The following is an 18737-nucleotide window of genomic DNA, read 5'->3' on the forward strand; positions in this document are numbered from 1 at the left end:
AAGGTCTGTGGGAATATCTCTAACACTCTGGAGACTGGTAGTATCACTTATAATAAATGCACCAAAATCATACAAAGAGGGCCCTTTAAAACATTTCAGTTGATTAAAAGGTTCTCAAAAGCTCTCCAGATCAATAACTGATTTGATCTGACTATACAAATGTAATAAAAAAGTATAATTATGTTTTCTGACATTTGTAATTAATTTTACTTATTTGCCTTGTTCAAACTCAACAAATGCTAAATAAATGAATGGATGACTTAATAAAGTAGGAGAAAAATGCTTTCATAAAAATAGCATGAGATTAGGCGGGGCCTGTGGCTCAAAGGAGTAGGGCACCGGCCCCATATGCCGGAGCTGCTGGGTTCAAACCCAGCCCCAGCCAAAAGCCGCAAAAAAAAAAAAAAAATAGCATGAGATCTTGGAAGTGATGGTGAGATTGGTATGTGCTCCAATCTGCCTTGGTCCCCTTCTGGACCCCTGAAGATAACTGTGCTCAGGACAATGACTCAGGACTAGGAAAGGTAAAGCATCCTAACACTACTGTTTTCTAGGGATTTGAAGCCAGAAAAGGGGCCTACAAGATGGAGTCTGAGAAGCTAAGCTGAGGCAGTACAGCTGACCTGCTCAGCCTTCCCCACATACCTTCTGTGATTATCTAGTTAAGATTTCTCCTGATTGTGAGGATGTTTACCTCAGGAGACTCTGAGGAGGTAGTCACATGTCATGATATTAGTAGAGTAAATGTTACTTTGATGATACCATGTTTTCTCTGATGCTTTTCTTAGATATTTTGTTAAAGTGAAAATCACATTTTGTATTGTTAGAATGGAAGACTATTTTAATGTTACTTCCTATCAGATAAAGTTAAAATTTTCTAGGTTGGTTTCTTTATATTTCATTATAAAAGTTATTAGAATTGTAACTGAGGCAGAACTGCTCTCCAGAATTGCTGCTCTTCTGACAAACAAAGCTTGTATGGACCTATCCTTGACTCTGCATATTGGCTGATAGCGAGAGACAGCCGGACTCTTCATCTGGTAAAAGCTTCACCCCAAACTCCAACAAAGAACTCTAGAAAAGCTAAACTAGATGGTTTTCTTCACCCTAGAGGCCTATATTATCTTCTTATCTATGAGCCCAAACCAAAATCTTATCTATTCCCACTCCAGGGAGAAAAGTGCAATCTCATTGTGAACCTGCTAACACCAAAATCATGAAACCAGAAGGCCAGCACAAAAGGAACATTTTTTTCCTAAATATTTATGATTTATGGTGAAACTCACAGGGTCCCAAAAGGATAAGAAAGGTTTTTTTGTTTTGTTTTGGGGAGTTTTGTTTGTTTGTTTTTGTTTTTTTGTTTGTTTGTTTGTTTTGAGACAGGGTCTTGTTTGGTTGCCTGGCATAGGGTAATACAGAGCTTACTGCAACCACCAACTCCTAAGCCAATGGTCCTCCTGCCTCAGTCTCCCGACACAGCTATTTTTATTGGGCAGAGTGAATTTTTCCACTCAGGTGGTGGCCAACACAACACTCATGGTGCTGATCACCTAGATCCTCACCTGCCATCCTTGGGGGTGGAGGTGAAAGAAAGGTAGGAGAAGCCTTAATCTCAACCCTTCAGGAGAAATAAGGAGGGGGTGTGATAGGAGTCTCATACCCTCTGCCCCAAAGGCAATCTTCCATACCTTATAATGGAATTTGCAATACACTGCCTCTCCACTGGCATTCACCAGCTTGAAAGTGTGCGATCCATATCCATTCATGTGACGATGACCATCGGGAATCCCTCGATCACTGAACAAGAAAGAAACCTAAGAAATAGAAATAGAAAGCCTAAAATTTTCCATTTGAACATCCTAGATTTTTAGGACATTCCTATTTCCAGAAAATCCCTTAATGACATGAAACACACTAGCCAATTTCCAAAGGGAAAGGTTACCATTATCACTTCATATGCAAATGGTAATACACAGAAGAATTATAGAGCAGAGTGATATATAAATCATTACCAGCATGACTCAAAATGCTGGGAAGGAGGGCGGCGCCTGTGGCTCAGTCAGTAAGGCGCAGGCCCCATATACCGAGGGTGGCGGGTTCAAACCCGGCCCCGGCTGAACTGCAACCAAAAAATAGCTGGGCGTTGTGGCGGGCACCTGTAGTCCCAGCTACTCGGGAGGCTGAGGCAAGAGAATCGCTTAAGCCCAGGAGTTGGAGGTTGCTGTGAGCTGTGTGATGCCATGGCACTCTACCGAGGGCCATAAAGTGAGACTCTGTCTCTACAAAAAAAAAAAAATGCTGGGAAGGAAAGCTAAAAAAGTCTAAAAACTAGTCTATCTTGTCATTCAAAGTTCATTTTAATAGCAAATTTGGTACTACTTTCCCCTCGTTTCCCTAATTCAGCATTTTACCCCAGACTAGAGAATTTAATTCTTTTTTTTTTTTGAGAATTTAATTTTTAATACCACTAAATATTAATTGATATTGCTTCTAGCTATCTATTATTATCACTAAGGCCTCTGAATAGGGGACAATTAACAAAATCAGTCATTATAAAACTCTTCATGATCCAGAAATCTGAGGAAACCTCTAAAAATAAAAGATAGAAGCCAATTCCATCCAATCAAATATCCCAAAGTGGAGAAATACAACATGAGGAAAAATTAACACTTCATACAGCAGAAGAAAGTGTTCCCACCTGATGCAGAGACTCAGGACGTAAACTCCAGAAGTCCCAGACCATATCTGGATCCTTCAGGTGTGTCTGAGGATTTCTCTTTTGGCTGTGGATAAAGGATGGAAACTAAATGGAAAAAGAGAAAAAAAATCCAAAAACTAAGTTTACAGGAATTAGGGTGTTTTACATTCATTATACATGGCCTACTCCAGCCTTATAGATTATAATTTTAAACATAACCCTGGAATTTTAAACTGCCAAACCATAAAATAAACTTTACTGAGGATATAAAATTAGTAGCTATGATACCCTACAGTATTTCAAATCTACTCAAAGCTATAGTATTTCTTTTTTTTTTTTTTTTTTTTATTGTTGGGGATTCATTGAGGGTACAATAAGCCAGGTTACACTGATTGCATTTGTTAGGTAAAGTCCCTCTTGCAATCGTGTCTTGCCCCTAAAAGGTGTGGCACACACCAAGGCCCCACCCCCCTCCCTCCTTCCCTCTCTCTCTTCCTTTCCCCACCCCTCCCTCCTTCTTTCTCTCTCTGCTCTCCGCTTCCCCCACCCCCAAAAGCTATAGTATTTCTTTAAGGAAAAAAATGGACCACCCCTCATACTGGTTTCTAGGGCAAAGTCCTCTTTTTCTAATCTTCAATGCTCTGCAAGGAAAACTGAACTTAATTCCCATGAAGTCAATGAATCTTAAAATGTCAAATCTAAGACCCGTGGTAAGTGTTGTTACTTGATCTTATTAAATACAGAAAAACATATCTAAAAAGGCAATCCGGACAGCCCAAATTCTCTTCTTTCTTGGGGTTCCTCCTCAAATGCCAATCTGTGTGAATATCAATTTAAATTAAAAAAACATTGGAGAGTACAAAATATTCTATCACCTACCAATATGGCATCCCTGATGAAGAAAATTGGGGTGTTATTTCCAACAAGATCCCAGTTACCATCTTCTGTGTAAAATTTCACTGCAAACCCACGAGGGTCACGAACTGTGTCAGCTGAGCCCGATTCTCCAGCTATAATATTCAAATGGGAAAATGAAACATCAACCAAAGTACTTTGCATCCAATAAGCCTAAAGTCATAAAGAGACATTGGGATCTACCCTTTTCAATCCATTTCCTGGAAGTAAATCAGGTATTTAAGTGCCTGAGGTTATTACTTCTGCCACCCACCAGCTAATTCGGTCTACAAATCAAACAAAGGAATTAATTGAGAGTAATAAGAAAGTATATGCAATAACAGCCGAGAGGTTATCTATTCAACCTATGATAACTTTGTTCCAACAAGTAATTAAAAGTTTTATTAAAATAAAGGAAGATGGGCGGCGCCTGTGGCTCAGTGAGTAGGGCGCCAGCCCCATATGCCGAGGGTGGCGGGTTCAAACCCAGCCCCAGCCAAACTGCAACAAAAAAAAAAAAAAAAAAAATAGCCGGGCGTTGTGGCGGGTGCCTGTAGTCCCAGCTACTCGGGAGGCTGAGGCAAGAGAATCACTTAAGCCCAGGAGTTGGAGGTTGCTGTGAGCTGTGTGACGCCACGGCACTCTACCCGAGGGCGGTACAGTGAGACTCTGTCTCTACAAAAAAAAATAAATAAATAAAAATAAAGGAAGAGAGAGCCCAGCACAGAGGCTTATGCCTGTAATCTTAGCACTCCGGGAGGCTGAGGTGGGTGGATTCCTTGACCTCAGGATTTGGAGACCAGTCTGAGCAAGAGCAAGACCCCATCTCTAAAAATAGCCAAGTATTGTAGCAGGCACCTGTAGTCCCAGCTACTCGGGAGGTTGAGGCAAGAGAATCACTTGAACCCAAGAGTTTGAGGTTGCTGTGAGCTATGACACCACAGTCAGCAAAGTGAGACTCTGTCTCAAATAAATAAATATTTTAAAAAGCAATAACTTTAAAAAAGTAAAAGAAAAGAAGAGAGAATAGTTATGAAGATTAAGGTGGTGAACAAAAATAATAAATTGCCAAAATGAGAAGGTTAATATTAGGAAAATTAGTTTAAAAATAAGTTAAAATATAGGTTCTTATTCTTAATTTATTTTTGCATTCAGAGTATTTTAAAAATAAACAGAGGCTAACACAGAAACAAAATTAATTACACCTTGTAGTGTGTTGAGATGTAGTAAGATAGATCTAGTATTAGCTTTGTAACATGAAAAATCACTTAACCTCTCTGTAATGCAAATAATCACACCCTGCAAAGCAGCTCTACAGATGATAGTATCTGTGAAGCCTCTAACCATGGTTGGCATAGAGTTAACTCTCAGTGAAGGGTGGCTGTTGTGATTACTGAATAAGATCTCTACTCTATACTTCCCACAGAGGCAACCACTTGTAAGAAACCTCTTTCCAAATGTCACAGAATTGCAGGGATAGCCTCTGCATAAACGTGATTTCCTAAGGCCTCAACAAACAGAAACTAAGTAACTTCCTACATATCTCCAAATATTTTTTCTACTATAAAATCTTGCTATAATTTGGAGAAGTGCTTATTTCCTATTTTCTAATATGTTGTTCTTGAAATTAAGTTATAAATGTCCCAGATAAGGTGCAGGCTGAGTTATGCATTAGCAGTCATGATAACAGACTGACTTACCAACAGTGGAGAACCGAACTGCAATGGGAGTCCTCTTTCCAATATGCTCAAACACCTTTGCCTTGGAATATTTAGTAATGTCATGTGTCACTTCAAAGTAGCCAAAGGCACCTAATGAAAAGGACACAGAAATCCCCACCATGAAACCATTACTGAGACCACCAGGCATCTTAGAGAGGAGAGAAACCAATGGTGTAACACCAGCCTTCCGGGAGCTTCCAATGTGACGGGAGAAGGGGAAATGCCCAAACACAAATCTACAAGGGTGAAATGCCAAACCCTATGATATCCTTCAGTGCTAAACCAGGCTGCACACAGCTGAAGCCAAGAGGAAGAGATGAGTGCGGCTGAAAGTAGTCAGGGCTGACCCAAGGACACAGGGCCTCAGAGGGCCCGTAAGTACAGGAGGGACCTAGGAGAGAAAGGGAACAGGGAGGAGAGAAAATACAGGGAAAGAATAGTTTCAGCACTTAACAGGGAAAGCAAGGATGCCACAGAGCCAGGCAACAAACTCAACAGCACATCAAGTCATTATGGACAAGACACATGCAAAAAAAGCCAGAGAAGATGGGAAGACATCTTACCTAAAAAGAAGAGATTAAGAAAGGTAGAAATCCTAACCAGAAGTCCAAGTAAGCAAGCTAAGAGAAAAACTTGTTCCTCTTTCCCTTGGAGCTAAAAAATTCTGTTTCTTTTAAATACCACCCCCATCTTTTGTGTCTGTTATAAAAGCAATAGAAATTTTGTACAGAATTTTTGGGCAAAAGGAAAGGAAAAACCCCCACAAACCCACCACTTGTTAATACAACTATCCTCAAGTTCACAGTTCATTCCAGTATTTATTCGATAAGTGCACCATTTAAACGAAGTTGTGATTGCAGTACATGTGTCTATGTCTGTATTTCTGTACAGCAGGTCTTTGAATAATGGTGTTTTGTTCGATGTTACCTCGTTATAATGTTGATGAGAAGAAAAAATGGTTCCTGGCTGGAGCCAGTCCATGTGCAGTCTGCATGTTCCTGCAGTGTCTACGTGGGTTTCTTTCCCAATAGTCTAGTTTCCTTCCACAACCCACAGATGTGTACCTTAGGTTAACTGGCACATCTAAATGGTCCCAGTCTGAGGGAGTGTGTGTGCACATGTGATGTGTGGGTCTGCCCTTGGGTGGAAAGGAGTCCTAGCCAGGACTGGTCCCTGCCTTGCACCCTGAGCTACCAGGAGAGGCTCCAGTGATCCAGAACTAGAAAAAGGGGGTAAATAATTACCTTAATTTGTTAAAGTATGTATTGATACATTTATCTCAAAGTTTAATATTACAAGTTTGATGAGACTAGAAATATGCTTTAGGAATTTAACTTTGTATCAATTAGCTTATGATAAAATTGGTTTTGTTTTATATTATTTGCTCAAAGCTGCAGTTTCTAAGAACCTATTGACATCATTCAGTGAGGACTTAAGATATTTTTATTCCTTCAAAGAACTGCATAAAAGAAGAATTGGAAGATTACAATTTTTAAAATAAACTATTTTATATTTAATGTTCAATCTAAGGAAATACCATCATTTAAATACTAATCCCCCCCAGGATGGACATTTTTCCTTTCTCCCAGAATGAAGATTTGGCATTTCCGTTTAAGGTCCTCCAAGCCTTCGGGAAATAATTTTTGACTTAAGTGCCATGAAACAATCCTTTTACAGCAAATGAACACAGCTCTCACCTGCCCCTTTAGCATGCACGACTCTCTCAGGAATTCTCTCTCGGTCAAAGTGAGCCATTTCATCAGTGAAAACCACATCCTGAACAAGAAGAGGCCCACGGGGCCCAACTGTCATAATGTTAAGTTTGTCTCCTATTGGGATACCAGCCCCAGTGGTCAGAACATCAGGTTTCTAAGTGAACATAAAAGGAAGAAAAGTGAAGGTAAGTCAGTATGATCAAACTCTAATTCACATTGTCACCAGGCACATTATTTTGCAGTATTTATACCATTTGCCCAAATTCTTTTTAAATTTCCTATATCTAAAGGAACAATACAATATATGCCACTGCCTGAAATTTATAGTCAGGTCTTAGAAATTCTTGACAAATCTCAACACCAACCTGCTAAGAGACTTGCTCTGAACAGCAGAAAGGCAGTTGGTAGCCTGACAATTTCTCAGCACCTGCTCTAGAGAGCCTCCAAGTCCACACAGAAAGCTCCCAGACAGAAGGGCCCCAAAGGGTCAGATACACTTGAAAGTGAACACTTTGTCAGGTAGCCTGACAATTTCTCAGCACCTGCTCTAGAGAGCCTCCAAGTCCACACAGAAAGCCCCCAGACAGAAGGGCCCCAAAGGGCCAGATACACTTGAAAGTGATGCACATCAGACAGAAGGGCCCCAAAGGGCCAGATACACTTGAAAGTGAACATCCAAACCACTATGGGGAAGGCGGTGGTCTCCAGAGACGCCTTGGTAGAACTTACAACCCTTTGTCACTTGGATGTCCAAGTGTGTCCCCTGTATATGGCACTCGTTTCTCTAAATAATACCTGCCAGCGACTCACAACATTTCTTTTCAATTAAAAACTAAAGTCTATGGTTTTTATCATCACTGAAAATAAACTGTTACTCATGAGATGGACTATAGTATTAATGTTCTAAAGATGTTAGATATCTCTGAAATGGGATAAGCTATTTTACTATAATAAAGATCTCATTTTAATACACCCAATTCTCCAATTTCGGTTGTATCAGAAGCCACTCAGCTGTCTCTCCTCTAGGCGAGAGGAGCATTCTTTAAGTCCCATATGACCCAGGGAAGCTTTTAGCATCATCTAGTTCCAAGGTCATACACAGACCTTGTTTGAACACAGACAACTGCCTCTGGTCACTGGGGAATCAGGAGAGACGTGTGGGTGAAGCAAAGCTGAGCCAGCTCCAGGAAGAACTTGATAGGGGTCTACTAACGGACCAATTTCATGCACCAAGAAAAGCACTCTGCTTAGTACGTATTTCCACAAACCTGGAGCGGAGTATGTATTAATAACTTTCACTCCCCATGCACATCTGCCCTGCATCTTAAAATAAAAGTAAAACCCGCCTCTTCTCTAGAAGGTGATATGGTGAAGAGTGAGCATTTAAACTTTAAAAGTCCCGTGAGCTGTTTGAGAAAAGACACCACATAAAAGAGATCTTGAAATCTGCAAAATGAATAAACAAGACTCTCACACAGCATAAGTGCCCCTTGCCCACTAGAGTTACACTCCCATCAAAATGGGAAGAGGCCAGCATGGCACCAGGGAGAAACCATGAATGCCAGGACCAGAGCCTGGGTCTGCCAATTACCAGCCAGTAGCTACTGGCAAGTTATTTTTAAGTCTTAATTTTTCATCTACAAAAATGGACAGAATAATTACTGCCTCCTGGAGCTACTATGTGAATTAAATGAGCCAAACATGTGCAAATGCAGGCTGTACAGGAGGCACGTGTCTACTACCGTTTCATGGGCTGTAGAGACATGACCTGATGTGCATCATGACAGATGCACACTCTTCCATCCACACTCTCTCACTCCGCCACCTATATATCCCTAAACCCATGTGGCAGAGCCCCTTCCAGGCCATCAGAAACTTTAGGGGTCCAATCAATAGTTACCAGCCAATCACAACCCACTTTTGAGGACACACATGTTGCTAATACATGTGACCCTATGTAGTTTTGTTTTTAAACAAAATGGAAATGAATCAGAAAAAGACTGAGAAAAATTGTAAAACTTCCCCTTTAGTTTAAACCCAAACCTTGGTTTCCAACATTGGCTGTACACTGGAATCATCTGGAGAAGTTTTTAAAGCATCCTGATCCCTGGGACATCCCCCTTAAAATTTCAGATATAAAGAGTCTTGGTGAGGTCTGGGATATTTTTTAACTCCAGGGTGATTCCAAAGTGAAGTCAGGATTAAGAACCACGAGACCTGGATTCTTGGCTGATACAAAATTAAAATAGTGAAAGAGTCAGAGCAAACTAATTCTGTCTATTCCTTAAATTCTCTACCATACAAACAAGGTACTCCAGGAAGCCTCTAAAAAATAAAGGGGATATCCCATAAAGGAGAAAAGTGAGAGGATACCAAGCAGCTCAGTAAAAGTAAAGCGAAGCAGGTGAGAGTTTCACTAATACGGGGAAGGAGCTGCCACTAAGAACGAGATGAGACCACCTGCAATCCCCTCCTGATGACCACCAGGTCAGGGTAATATGGTCCAGTGCAGAGTAAGCTGGATGAATGAATGAAAGTACCAAAGTATCAAAGTATGACATGGTCCTCCCTAATGACCCTGAATCATGGAATCTTAGAGTCGGAACGCTGGAATCAAGCCATCCCTGATCTTCCCTCCTGGCCCATGCAGGAATCAATCCCCTGTACAACCTCACTTATTGTGCATATTGCAAGGGTACGTGTCAAATGTATGAAGAGTAGAGTATAAATGTCTAAACACAACAATTAAATAAGTAAGGTGAAGACTATGTTAACCAGTTTGATGTAAACATTCCAAATTGTATATAAAATCAGCACATTGTACCCTGTAAATGCAGTAATGTACACAGTTATGATCTAATAAAAAAAATTTTTTTAAAAAAATGAAACCTGGGTTTTGAAGTTACAAATGGAGCATTCAGAATCTCTTTCCCTTCCCCACTCTAACAGATAATGGTCCTGATTTATAACATCTTTCCTCATTCAAGCTCATCTATACACAATTTACCTTCAAAACCAGCCTGACAGGAAAAGCTTTAACAGTTGGCAACACGGAAGGGGTTGTTTCCACTGGGAACAACCAAAAAGGAAAAGATGTCTGACTTCAGGGGATGGTTAGGGTGACGTTACCTAAGAGGAACTGTTCTAAACTGAAAGGAATCAGCAGGTGAGGAGTGGGTGCTGTACACGTGTTAAGATGAAAATAATCAATGCAAGGAAGATTTACGAAATAAAAACAGTGTGGGGCTGGGGAATGGACCACACAAGTTATCTCACTTAAGCCTCCCGATAATCCAGTGAGATCAGTGTTATGAATCCATTAATGGGTGATGCTATATGCTCAGAGAACGTAAGTACTTCATCCAGATCTCAATGTTGTGGCATAGGTTTAACCTGGTACATGTAACAAGCCTGGCTGGGCTTGCAAGATCAATGAAAGATCATTTTAGATGCAGAATTTTCTAAAGACAGAAAAGCTTTTCTGTGGCTGGACAATTTTGGAGCTCTGTATGGAAAAGCAGCGTTTGTACCTGCGACGTCTTCCTGGCTGCTGGTTATCCATGACATCCATACATGCTTGTCCTGGCTCACTCTCGCTGCCCTGCCCACGCCACCCCTCTAGTAAAGCTAAGGGCATCTCCTTGTGGCCCATAGAACAAAACAGTAGAATGACCTGTTTACTTCACTCTTGTCCCTGCTAGACCATGTACTCCTTTCACATCTAAATTCCTGATACCCTAAGATGATGCTCAATATGTCAACAAACGTGTGTGGATTCAACACGTAAATAAACTGAAGTATGGGCCAATATGAATGGCCAAGAAAGGATTCTTTCCAGGCAGGAGGAGGAAGGAGCAATACCTCACCCCACTCCCTGTATCTCCCCTCCAAAAAGTAACAGGGAAATCTTTTAACTTGTAACTTCAAATTCTGATCAAACACCTTTAGACAAACTTGTTAGGAAAACTGCTACAGAAATTGGCTTGGCTAAAAAAACTGGGCACTATGATTAGAAGTAGGGACTGAAAGGAAGATTCCATTTGGGCTTTGTTAGGTTTATAGGTTTCTTTTGGCCAGAGCTAAGATGTAAATTTAAGAATTGTGCTGGGAAGAATAAGGTTAGCTTTCTCGGGTGAAATATTTTATCAAGAAAGTTTCCACTTATTAGTACCCTTTTGAAAACTATGAATTCTGGGCTATAAGCTGAGACTTCATCACTGAGATGCAAGCACCCATATACATCTGGTAAATTGACTTCATCCTGGCTAAGTCAACAGGTGCTACAGTTGCAAGTCAATGGGAATCTGATACTCTCAGTCAATGTGCAAGAATAAGTTTTCATTCTACTTTATTCATTGCCTAAATTATGCTATACAAGCCACCTAAGGTACTCAATAAATGAGGTACTAAAGTATTAAATAAAATATCATGGAAAAAGGAAATGCCAATAATGATGAGAGAAAAAATGAAACTATTTTCTTGAAAAAGAACACAAATGGTTACTGTTGATGCTACACAAAGTACAATGAAAGCCACCTCAGCAGTATGCTAGCTGCTACCTGAGCTGCAACCTTCCTGGCCTTAGGCTAACAACGTGATTGCACAGAGTAAGGGCGAGGCTAACACATTTAATAGGCAAGTGAAGCATGCCTATCCCTGGTGGTGTTTAACTGCATGGGGATTTGGGAAACAAAAGAAAATGCTTCTAAGGACCCCAGGGAATAGAACTACTGGGTAGTTTTCATTTCAGAAGAAATATAGTAAAAGTTGCCTTTCGCAAGGAAGATAACAAACGTGGGATTTCAAGGTCACATGGACCTGTGAGCACAGAATGACTGAATACATCTCCTCCCTCCTGCCAATGAGAAATGTTTTTGGTTTTTTTTGGTACAGACAGCGTCTCACTTTACCGCCCTCAGTAGAGTGCCATGATGTCACATGGCTCACAGCAACCTCCAGCTTTTGGGCTTACGCGATTCTCTTGTCTCAGCCTCCCAAGCTGCTGGGACTACAGGCGCAGGCCACAACGCCCGGCTATTTTTTTTTTTTTTTTTTTTTGGGTTGCAGTTTGGCCGAGGCCGGGTTTGAACCTGCTACCTTCGGTATATGGGGTCGGCACCCTACTCACTGAGCCACAGATGTAGCCTTGCTCGAATGAGAAATGTTTTTCGAGCAAGGCTATGTCATATTATTTTGTACAAAAGTAAACATGTCACAATAGGTGCCGATAGTTTCCTCCCTTCTTGGTGAACTGCCAAGTCATTCACTTTGCTACTTCAAGGCTTTCAGCAAGTAATGTCCAAATACTACTATTAGCTTTCAATAATTAGCAAGCATTCAGAATACTCCTATTAAAAATAAAACTTTTAAAATACATAAAACAATAGCTATTGCGAAAGAATTTTTATCTGTCCTGAAATTGTCTTAAATTTCTGATAATACTAAGACACGGCTCGTTCTTCAACCTCCCAAAAAAGCAGGGAATAAAAGGAAGTGTTTGGAAAGACAGGCTCGAAAAATGAAGGCTCACTGATGCACGCATGTAAAAGCTTCCTTTACTCTGTATTAGAAGCTTCAGTAAGACAATTAAGAACACAACTGAAGAGAAAATAAAAATAGACATTTGCTTGTTTTACATTTTGCAATCAGCCACTCTTACCTAGAAAAAAATTATAGTCCTGTAAATATTGGCTAAAAAATGTAAGTGAAAGCTTAGGAATTTCTATTCCAGCTCTCATAATGTCTGCCACGGTCATACTACAACTTAGCAATTCCATGCCTATACCTCCCAAGAGGAATGAAAGCATATGTGTACAAAGAGTCAAGTTACTCATTTACGCTTTCTCCATCCAGAATGTTGGCAGTGCAATGTCAATGCAGTTATTATTTAATATCCAGGTTATCGTAAAAAAAAAAAAAAAAATAGACCCTCACAGTCTATGTAGTCCACAAGCAACTCACTAACTGGAATGGCTAAGCTAAGGCCCAACTTCTCTCCCAGATCATAAGGAAACTGAATAAAAAAGGCTTGAAATATTCAAATTCTCCAGTTTGTAATGGATCAAAGGCTTCTTCGTAAATCTAAGTATCCAGAGGAAAATCCAGGGCATTTTAAGCTGTGAGCAACAAAGTTCCCGTTTCAGCTCCATTCGAGCAACTGAGAATGCCCATAGCACGGCTTCCTTCCCACCAATGCAGGTTAAGAGAATTAAGGATTTCTAAGGGAATCAAAGTCATAACTATCATTCACACATTTCACTGAATACTCACTTCATAAAGTTTACAAAACTCCCACTTCATCTGTCAGTAACCAAATTTGATCACAAGGAGAGATGCCCAATAAATTCCTTTCACAATAGTTGACGCTCTGGTTCCAGAGGAGGATACGCCCAGCTGTACTCTGCCTCTGGGTTTTTGAGGGTAGAGACAACAGACTACCTTCTGTAGTAGTTCCCAAATGTAAAGCTCTCCCAGTCCAGCAAAAGATCAAAACGAACTGGGGAGTAGAAGGGAGAATATTGATAGAGAGCTGCTCACTTATAGAAAAGCATTTATCAAGCAAGGGGAGATACAAAAACAAAAAATAAAAATGACCTTCTGTTGCTGTCATAATTTTCTAACAGAGAGAATATTTTAATATCAGAACGAAAAAGGACGTATTCTTTAAAAGAAAATCTTATCTGCCCATTGCCACATCTTAAGAAAATGGCTGGATTTTCACCAAATATAGAGCGTACTCGTATGTTTTGGATAATGCAGAAGAGTTGGCTTCCTGGACACAGAAGCAGACCACATTTCCCAGCTTCCCTTGCAGTTAGGTGTGGCCTGTAACAGAGTTCTTGGAATGTAAGTGAAGTGACCCTCGCCCCTAAACATCCCACCTCATGCTTTTAATCTTTGGTGGCTGGACGGTGATGGCCAATGCAAGCTTAAAAGCCATGTGTTGACCAAGGACAAGCCTCCTTCAGCCTGGAGCCTTCTATAACTGTGGGGAACAGAGTACCCACCCACTTCAAACTCAAACAAATTTGGACCATCTTGTAAAATAAAAATAAATTTGTAATACGTTTACACCATTTTACATGTTCAAATCTATTGTGACAGTACTTAGCTCTTATTTGATTTCACTTAAAATATAATAAAACATATATTATAGATTTCACTTAAAATATAATAAAACATATATATATTTTTTCATAATAAAAAAACAGTCCAAAATTTTTTTTTTCTTTTTTAGTAAGAGTCTCACTCCTCAGCCCTGGGTAGAGTGCCATGACATCATCATAGCTCTCAGTAGCCTCAAACTCTTGGGATCAAGCAATCCTCTTGCTTCAGCCTCTGAAGTAGCTGGGACTATAGGTACCTGCCCCAAGACTCAGTGAGTTTTTCTATTTTCAGTAGCTATGGGGTCTTGCTCTCAGGCTAGTCCCAAACTACAGAGCTCAAGACATCCACCCACCTTGGCCTCCCAGAGTGCTCGGTTTACCAGCATGAGCTACTGTGTCAGCCTCTATAATCCAACTTTTAAAAGGACAAAAGATTTGAAAATATATTTCAAAGAAACACATACCAATAGTCAATAAGCACATGAAAAGATGCTTATCATCCTTAGCTATCAGAACAATGCAAATTAAAACCACAATAAGATATCACTTCATATCCATTAGAATGGTTGAAATTAAGACTGACAACACCAAAAGTTGATAGGATGTGCAGCAACTTGAACTACTGTTGACGAAATGTAAAATGGTATAAGCACTTTAGAAAAAGGCTTGGCAGTTTTTCTTGACGCATCCACTTAGGCTATGACCCAACAAATCCACTCCTAGCTATTTCCTAAGAGAAATGAAAGCAAACAAGCTCAAAAAAAATTGTGTAAGAATTTTTGTAGCAGCTTTATTCATAATAGCAAAAAACTGGAACCAGTTCAGGTATCCAGCAACAGAATAACCAAATGGTGGTATGGTCATAGAATGGAATACTACTCAGCAACAAAAAGCACGAACTACTGATACATGAAACAACTTGAATGAATCTTAAAAGATGTTTGCTAAATGAAAAAAGGCTTGCACAAAGTGCCTAAATCAATGGTTAAAAAAAAAAAAATTCAAAACAATGGCTGCCTAGGAACCAGGCATTTCATTAAAGGAAATGATGAAGAAATAGCATGAAGGAAATTTCCACAGTGAATATCTTTTGTATCTTGTGATAAGAGTTTAGGACTCACAGGTATATATATTTATCAAAACTCATGAAAGAGTACATTTAATATTTATGCTTCTTAGTGTATTTAAATATTACCTTAAAAATATAAACATACATTAACTGCTGTTAACTTGTATGCTCAGTGTTAAGGAGTAAAGTATAACGATCTCTATAACTTATTCTGAAATGTGCTAAAAACATTAATAAACTATTGGATGTATGAAGGGACGGCCAAATGGAATAACATGTATAAAAGATTTATAGCAAAATGTTAAGTGTAGAATCTAGATGCTAAATAGATAGATATATAGTGCACTATTCTTCCAGCTTTTTTGAATGCCAGAAATTTTTTATAATAAAGTGCTTGAAAATTATATAGGTTCTGAGGCATATGCATAATTTCTTGAGGGGAAAGGTCAGGGGAGAGTGAGGTTGACCTCAAAGAAGTAAGCCGCTTTCGCTCAGAGGAGCTAAAATTGAGGAACAACAAGACATCAATGTGACTGCCCACCAGGACAATGTACAATGTGCTTTGGGATGCCACGGACAAAAGAGATAGCAGTATTTCAATTGTAAGTCCTCCAGTAAGCTTCGTGGGTCAGCTGTTTCTCACATGGGCAACTTCACCGGGTAAATCAACAGCCAGGACTTAATGATTCAACAGTTCAGGATTCTCCCAAACAAGAAAGAAGCATGGTAGTCTCAGAAAATAAAGGGAGTCCTTTGAAAATGAATATATGTTGTTTTATGAAAATCTCACTACATTGTCTATATTTTTCTCAATTCACCAAGTATTCATGAAAACTCCAGTGTGAACCAGGATGTAGCGAACCCTTTGGGTATGGAAAAGTCCTGGCCCCATAAAGGTGAGTTATTTTCTTTAAAAATCCAGATTAATGTCAGGGTATAAACAACGAGGTTACAATATTTGCATTTGTTAGGTAGTCTCTCTTGTACTTGTGTCCCACAGCCCAGAGGTGTGTCATATACCCTTACATTGTGCCCATAAGTGGGAGAACAACAATTTCACTTCTTCCTCCCCTGGAGGGGAATGGAAAAGCAATGGGTACTTGCTTTTCTGTTCTTGTGATACTTTACTAAGAAGAATATGTTTCAATGCCATCTGGGTTTATACAAAAGACATAAAATCCTCATCTTTCTTATGGCTGAAAAGTATTCCACGGAATTCCAAAGCATTCCAAACATACCACTGTTTGTTAATCCATTCCTGGGTTGATGGGCATTTAGTTTGTCTCCCCATCTTGACAAATATAAATTGACCTGCGATAAACAATCTAGTGCAAATGTCCTCATGATAAAATGATTGTTTTTTTATTCTGAGTAAATGCCTAGTAGTGGGATCGTGGGTTCAAATGGAAGGTCTAATTTGAGTTATTTGAGGATTTCCTATACATCGTCGTTCCAAAGAGATTGTATTAGTTTGCAGTCCCACCAACAGTGTAAAAGTGTTCCTCTCTCTGCACATCCATGCCAGCATCGGCAACTTTGGTAATGAAGCTGAGTTCTAACCTTGAATTGGCACTAACTAGTTGCGCGTCCTTGATGAAGCCTTAAGTCTCTCTGGTTCACTTTAAAAATCTAAAAATTGAACTATCTTAGTGGCATATAACTAAGGACAGAACCAAGAGAAGAGATTTTCCAGGCCCGTGGAGGAGAACGGTAGTCTTCTCCCAAACAGGGAGGCCTTATTAAAACAATCGAGAAGCACTCAGCATTACTGCTGAAATTCATGAACACTAACAGGATTTTGAGAAATTCATGAACACAAGGCAGGATGAGGAAAGGCAAGCTCCAGACCTCTCTCTGCTATTATCCAGCAGGCACCGGGACTGGGCAAGTCCTGCCTGGGCCAATCTGCCAAAAGAAGATTCACACCAGATGTGGTCTCATCTAATCCAGCCTCCTCACAGATGCCCTCTGAGGCTCTGCACCCCCGGCCGCAGGCCAGGAATGCCTTCCCCACCACCTAGGCTAAAATCCTACTCCTCTCTAAAGTTGCTGTTCAGATGTCACCTGCTTTGTCCCCCCAAGCTGGTCACTGGCTCTGCATTCTACAGAGAACTTCTGTTAGAGCCCTCCCTCACCATGCTGAAGGGTAATTACCTGTTTATGCACCTTATCTCCCTCACTAGATTCTGAGCTGCTGCTGGGCGTTGTTCTTCCCTCATTGGAATGTGTAAACTTTGTCCCAATACAGTGCCTACCTAGCACATGGAGGCAGTATGAATAAATGCATTAATTAATCCTTAATGTCACTCCTCCCAGCTCTAAAATACTAGGCTTGATGTTTTTAAGTGTAAAGGGGATAATGGATGTAAAAATTCTTTTATTTTTGCCGTTTAATGCTGTGCCTATTGGGTATCGGTCACCGGGTCTGGGGCTGGCGACATCAAGATGATAAGACACGGTCCCTGTACCCGGCAGTCCAGACAAATGAAAGCCTGTAGATATTATTTAGGGAGCCTGCTTCTACCCCACCCACCCCCCACTTCCTTTCGTGCAGCTGCAGCTCTCTGCCTCTTTCCCCAAGCTGTGACCTCTGTCCCATCTGGCAAAAGTGCAAAATAAAGAGGCAACCATCCGCGCCCGCTTGTGGAGGACAATTCCTGCAGGCCCACTGCCCATGCCTCAGACTCCTCTCCCCCTCCCCGGAATGTGGCATTGTGAGTGCACCAAAGGCGGCCCCCAGACGCCGGCGATCAGTGATACAGCCCTCCGGGCGCCGCCGCGCGGGGAAGTCAGGGCCGGGCCGTTACTCGCAGTCGCGCCACTTTGTACGCGGACCCTCGGGCCGGCTCGCAGAGCAACAGGGTGTACCTGCGCGGTCCGATGCTCCTTCCAGAGCTTCATCTGGTCACTGGCTGGATCCCGGCGGTCGTCCATGGTGTGGGATTGGCGTGGCAGAACGTCGAAGGCGGCCTCCGCCGGCGTGTCACCACCCTCAGCAGATTAGAGCGTCTGCCGCCCCGCGCCTGAAGCGGGCCGAAGACTCTGCCGATCAGCACCGCCCCTCGACACGCCCCCTTGGAGTGCCGTCTCCGGATTGGCTGCCCAGCGACAGACGAGACGGGATTGGAAGCCCAACGCGGCGAGGAGCGGGCACTCGCCGAGGGAGGCGGGACCAGAGGAGTAGGAGCGACTAAGAAGGGGTGTGAAAGGACTGGGGCTGCCGCAGGGTGGCAGGTGGAGAGCCCCTCCCCTCAGAGCACAAAATCCCCGGTTACCGAGCCCAGGGCGCGGCCTCTGTTATCAGCATCCCTCAGACTTCCCTGGCACCCAGCGATTGGTGTCTAGAGTTGACCCTGATGTACTGTTTTCTCTGCTCTTAAAAAAAGTCAGAAATCCTGAGTTGAACTCCTCTGTGCAAAATTAACTTTTGTCTAATATAGGTATTATTTGCAACTGAAGGATGGATATTTCTTCTCTCTTAACTCTTCTTAACTTATTCATGGGTTATCACTTACTAGACTAGATTCCTAATTA

General features: G+C 41.2%; 1 protein-coding gene across 1 annotated transcript in view; it reads right to left on the bottom strand.

Annotated features, from left to right (window-relative positions):
- CAT (catalase) overlaps positions 1-18231 on the bottom strand; it is a 43892-nt gene extending 25661 nt beyond the window's left edge. The window contains exons 1-6 of the mRNA XM_053561135.1: positions 18072-18231; positions 7011-7182; positions 5293-5403; positions 3578-3708; positions 2699-2803; positions 1689-1814 (exon numbers count right to left, since the gene is read on the bottom strand). Coding sequence (XP_053417110.1) covers positions 1689-1814; positions 2699-2803; positions 3578-3708; positions 5293-5403; positions 7011-7182; positions 18072-18137 — 711 coding nt within the window. The 5' untranslated portion in view covers positions 18138-18231. The remainder of the gene's footprint in view (positions 1-1688; positions 1815-2698; positions 2804-3577; positions 3709-5292; positions 5404-7010; positions 7183-18071) is intronic.
- Positions 18232-18737: the final 506 nt, after the last annotated feature.

Source organism: Nycticebus coucang, chromosome 14, assembly GCF_027406575.1.
Source record: "Nycticebus coucang isolate mNycCou1 chromosome 14, mNycCou1.pri, whole genome shotgun sequence".
In the NCBI taxonomy this organism is placed as follows: domain Eukaryota; kingdom Metazoa; phylum Chordata; class Mammalia; order Primates; family Lorisidae; genus Nycticebus; species Nycticebus coucang.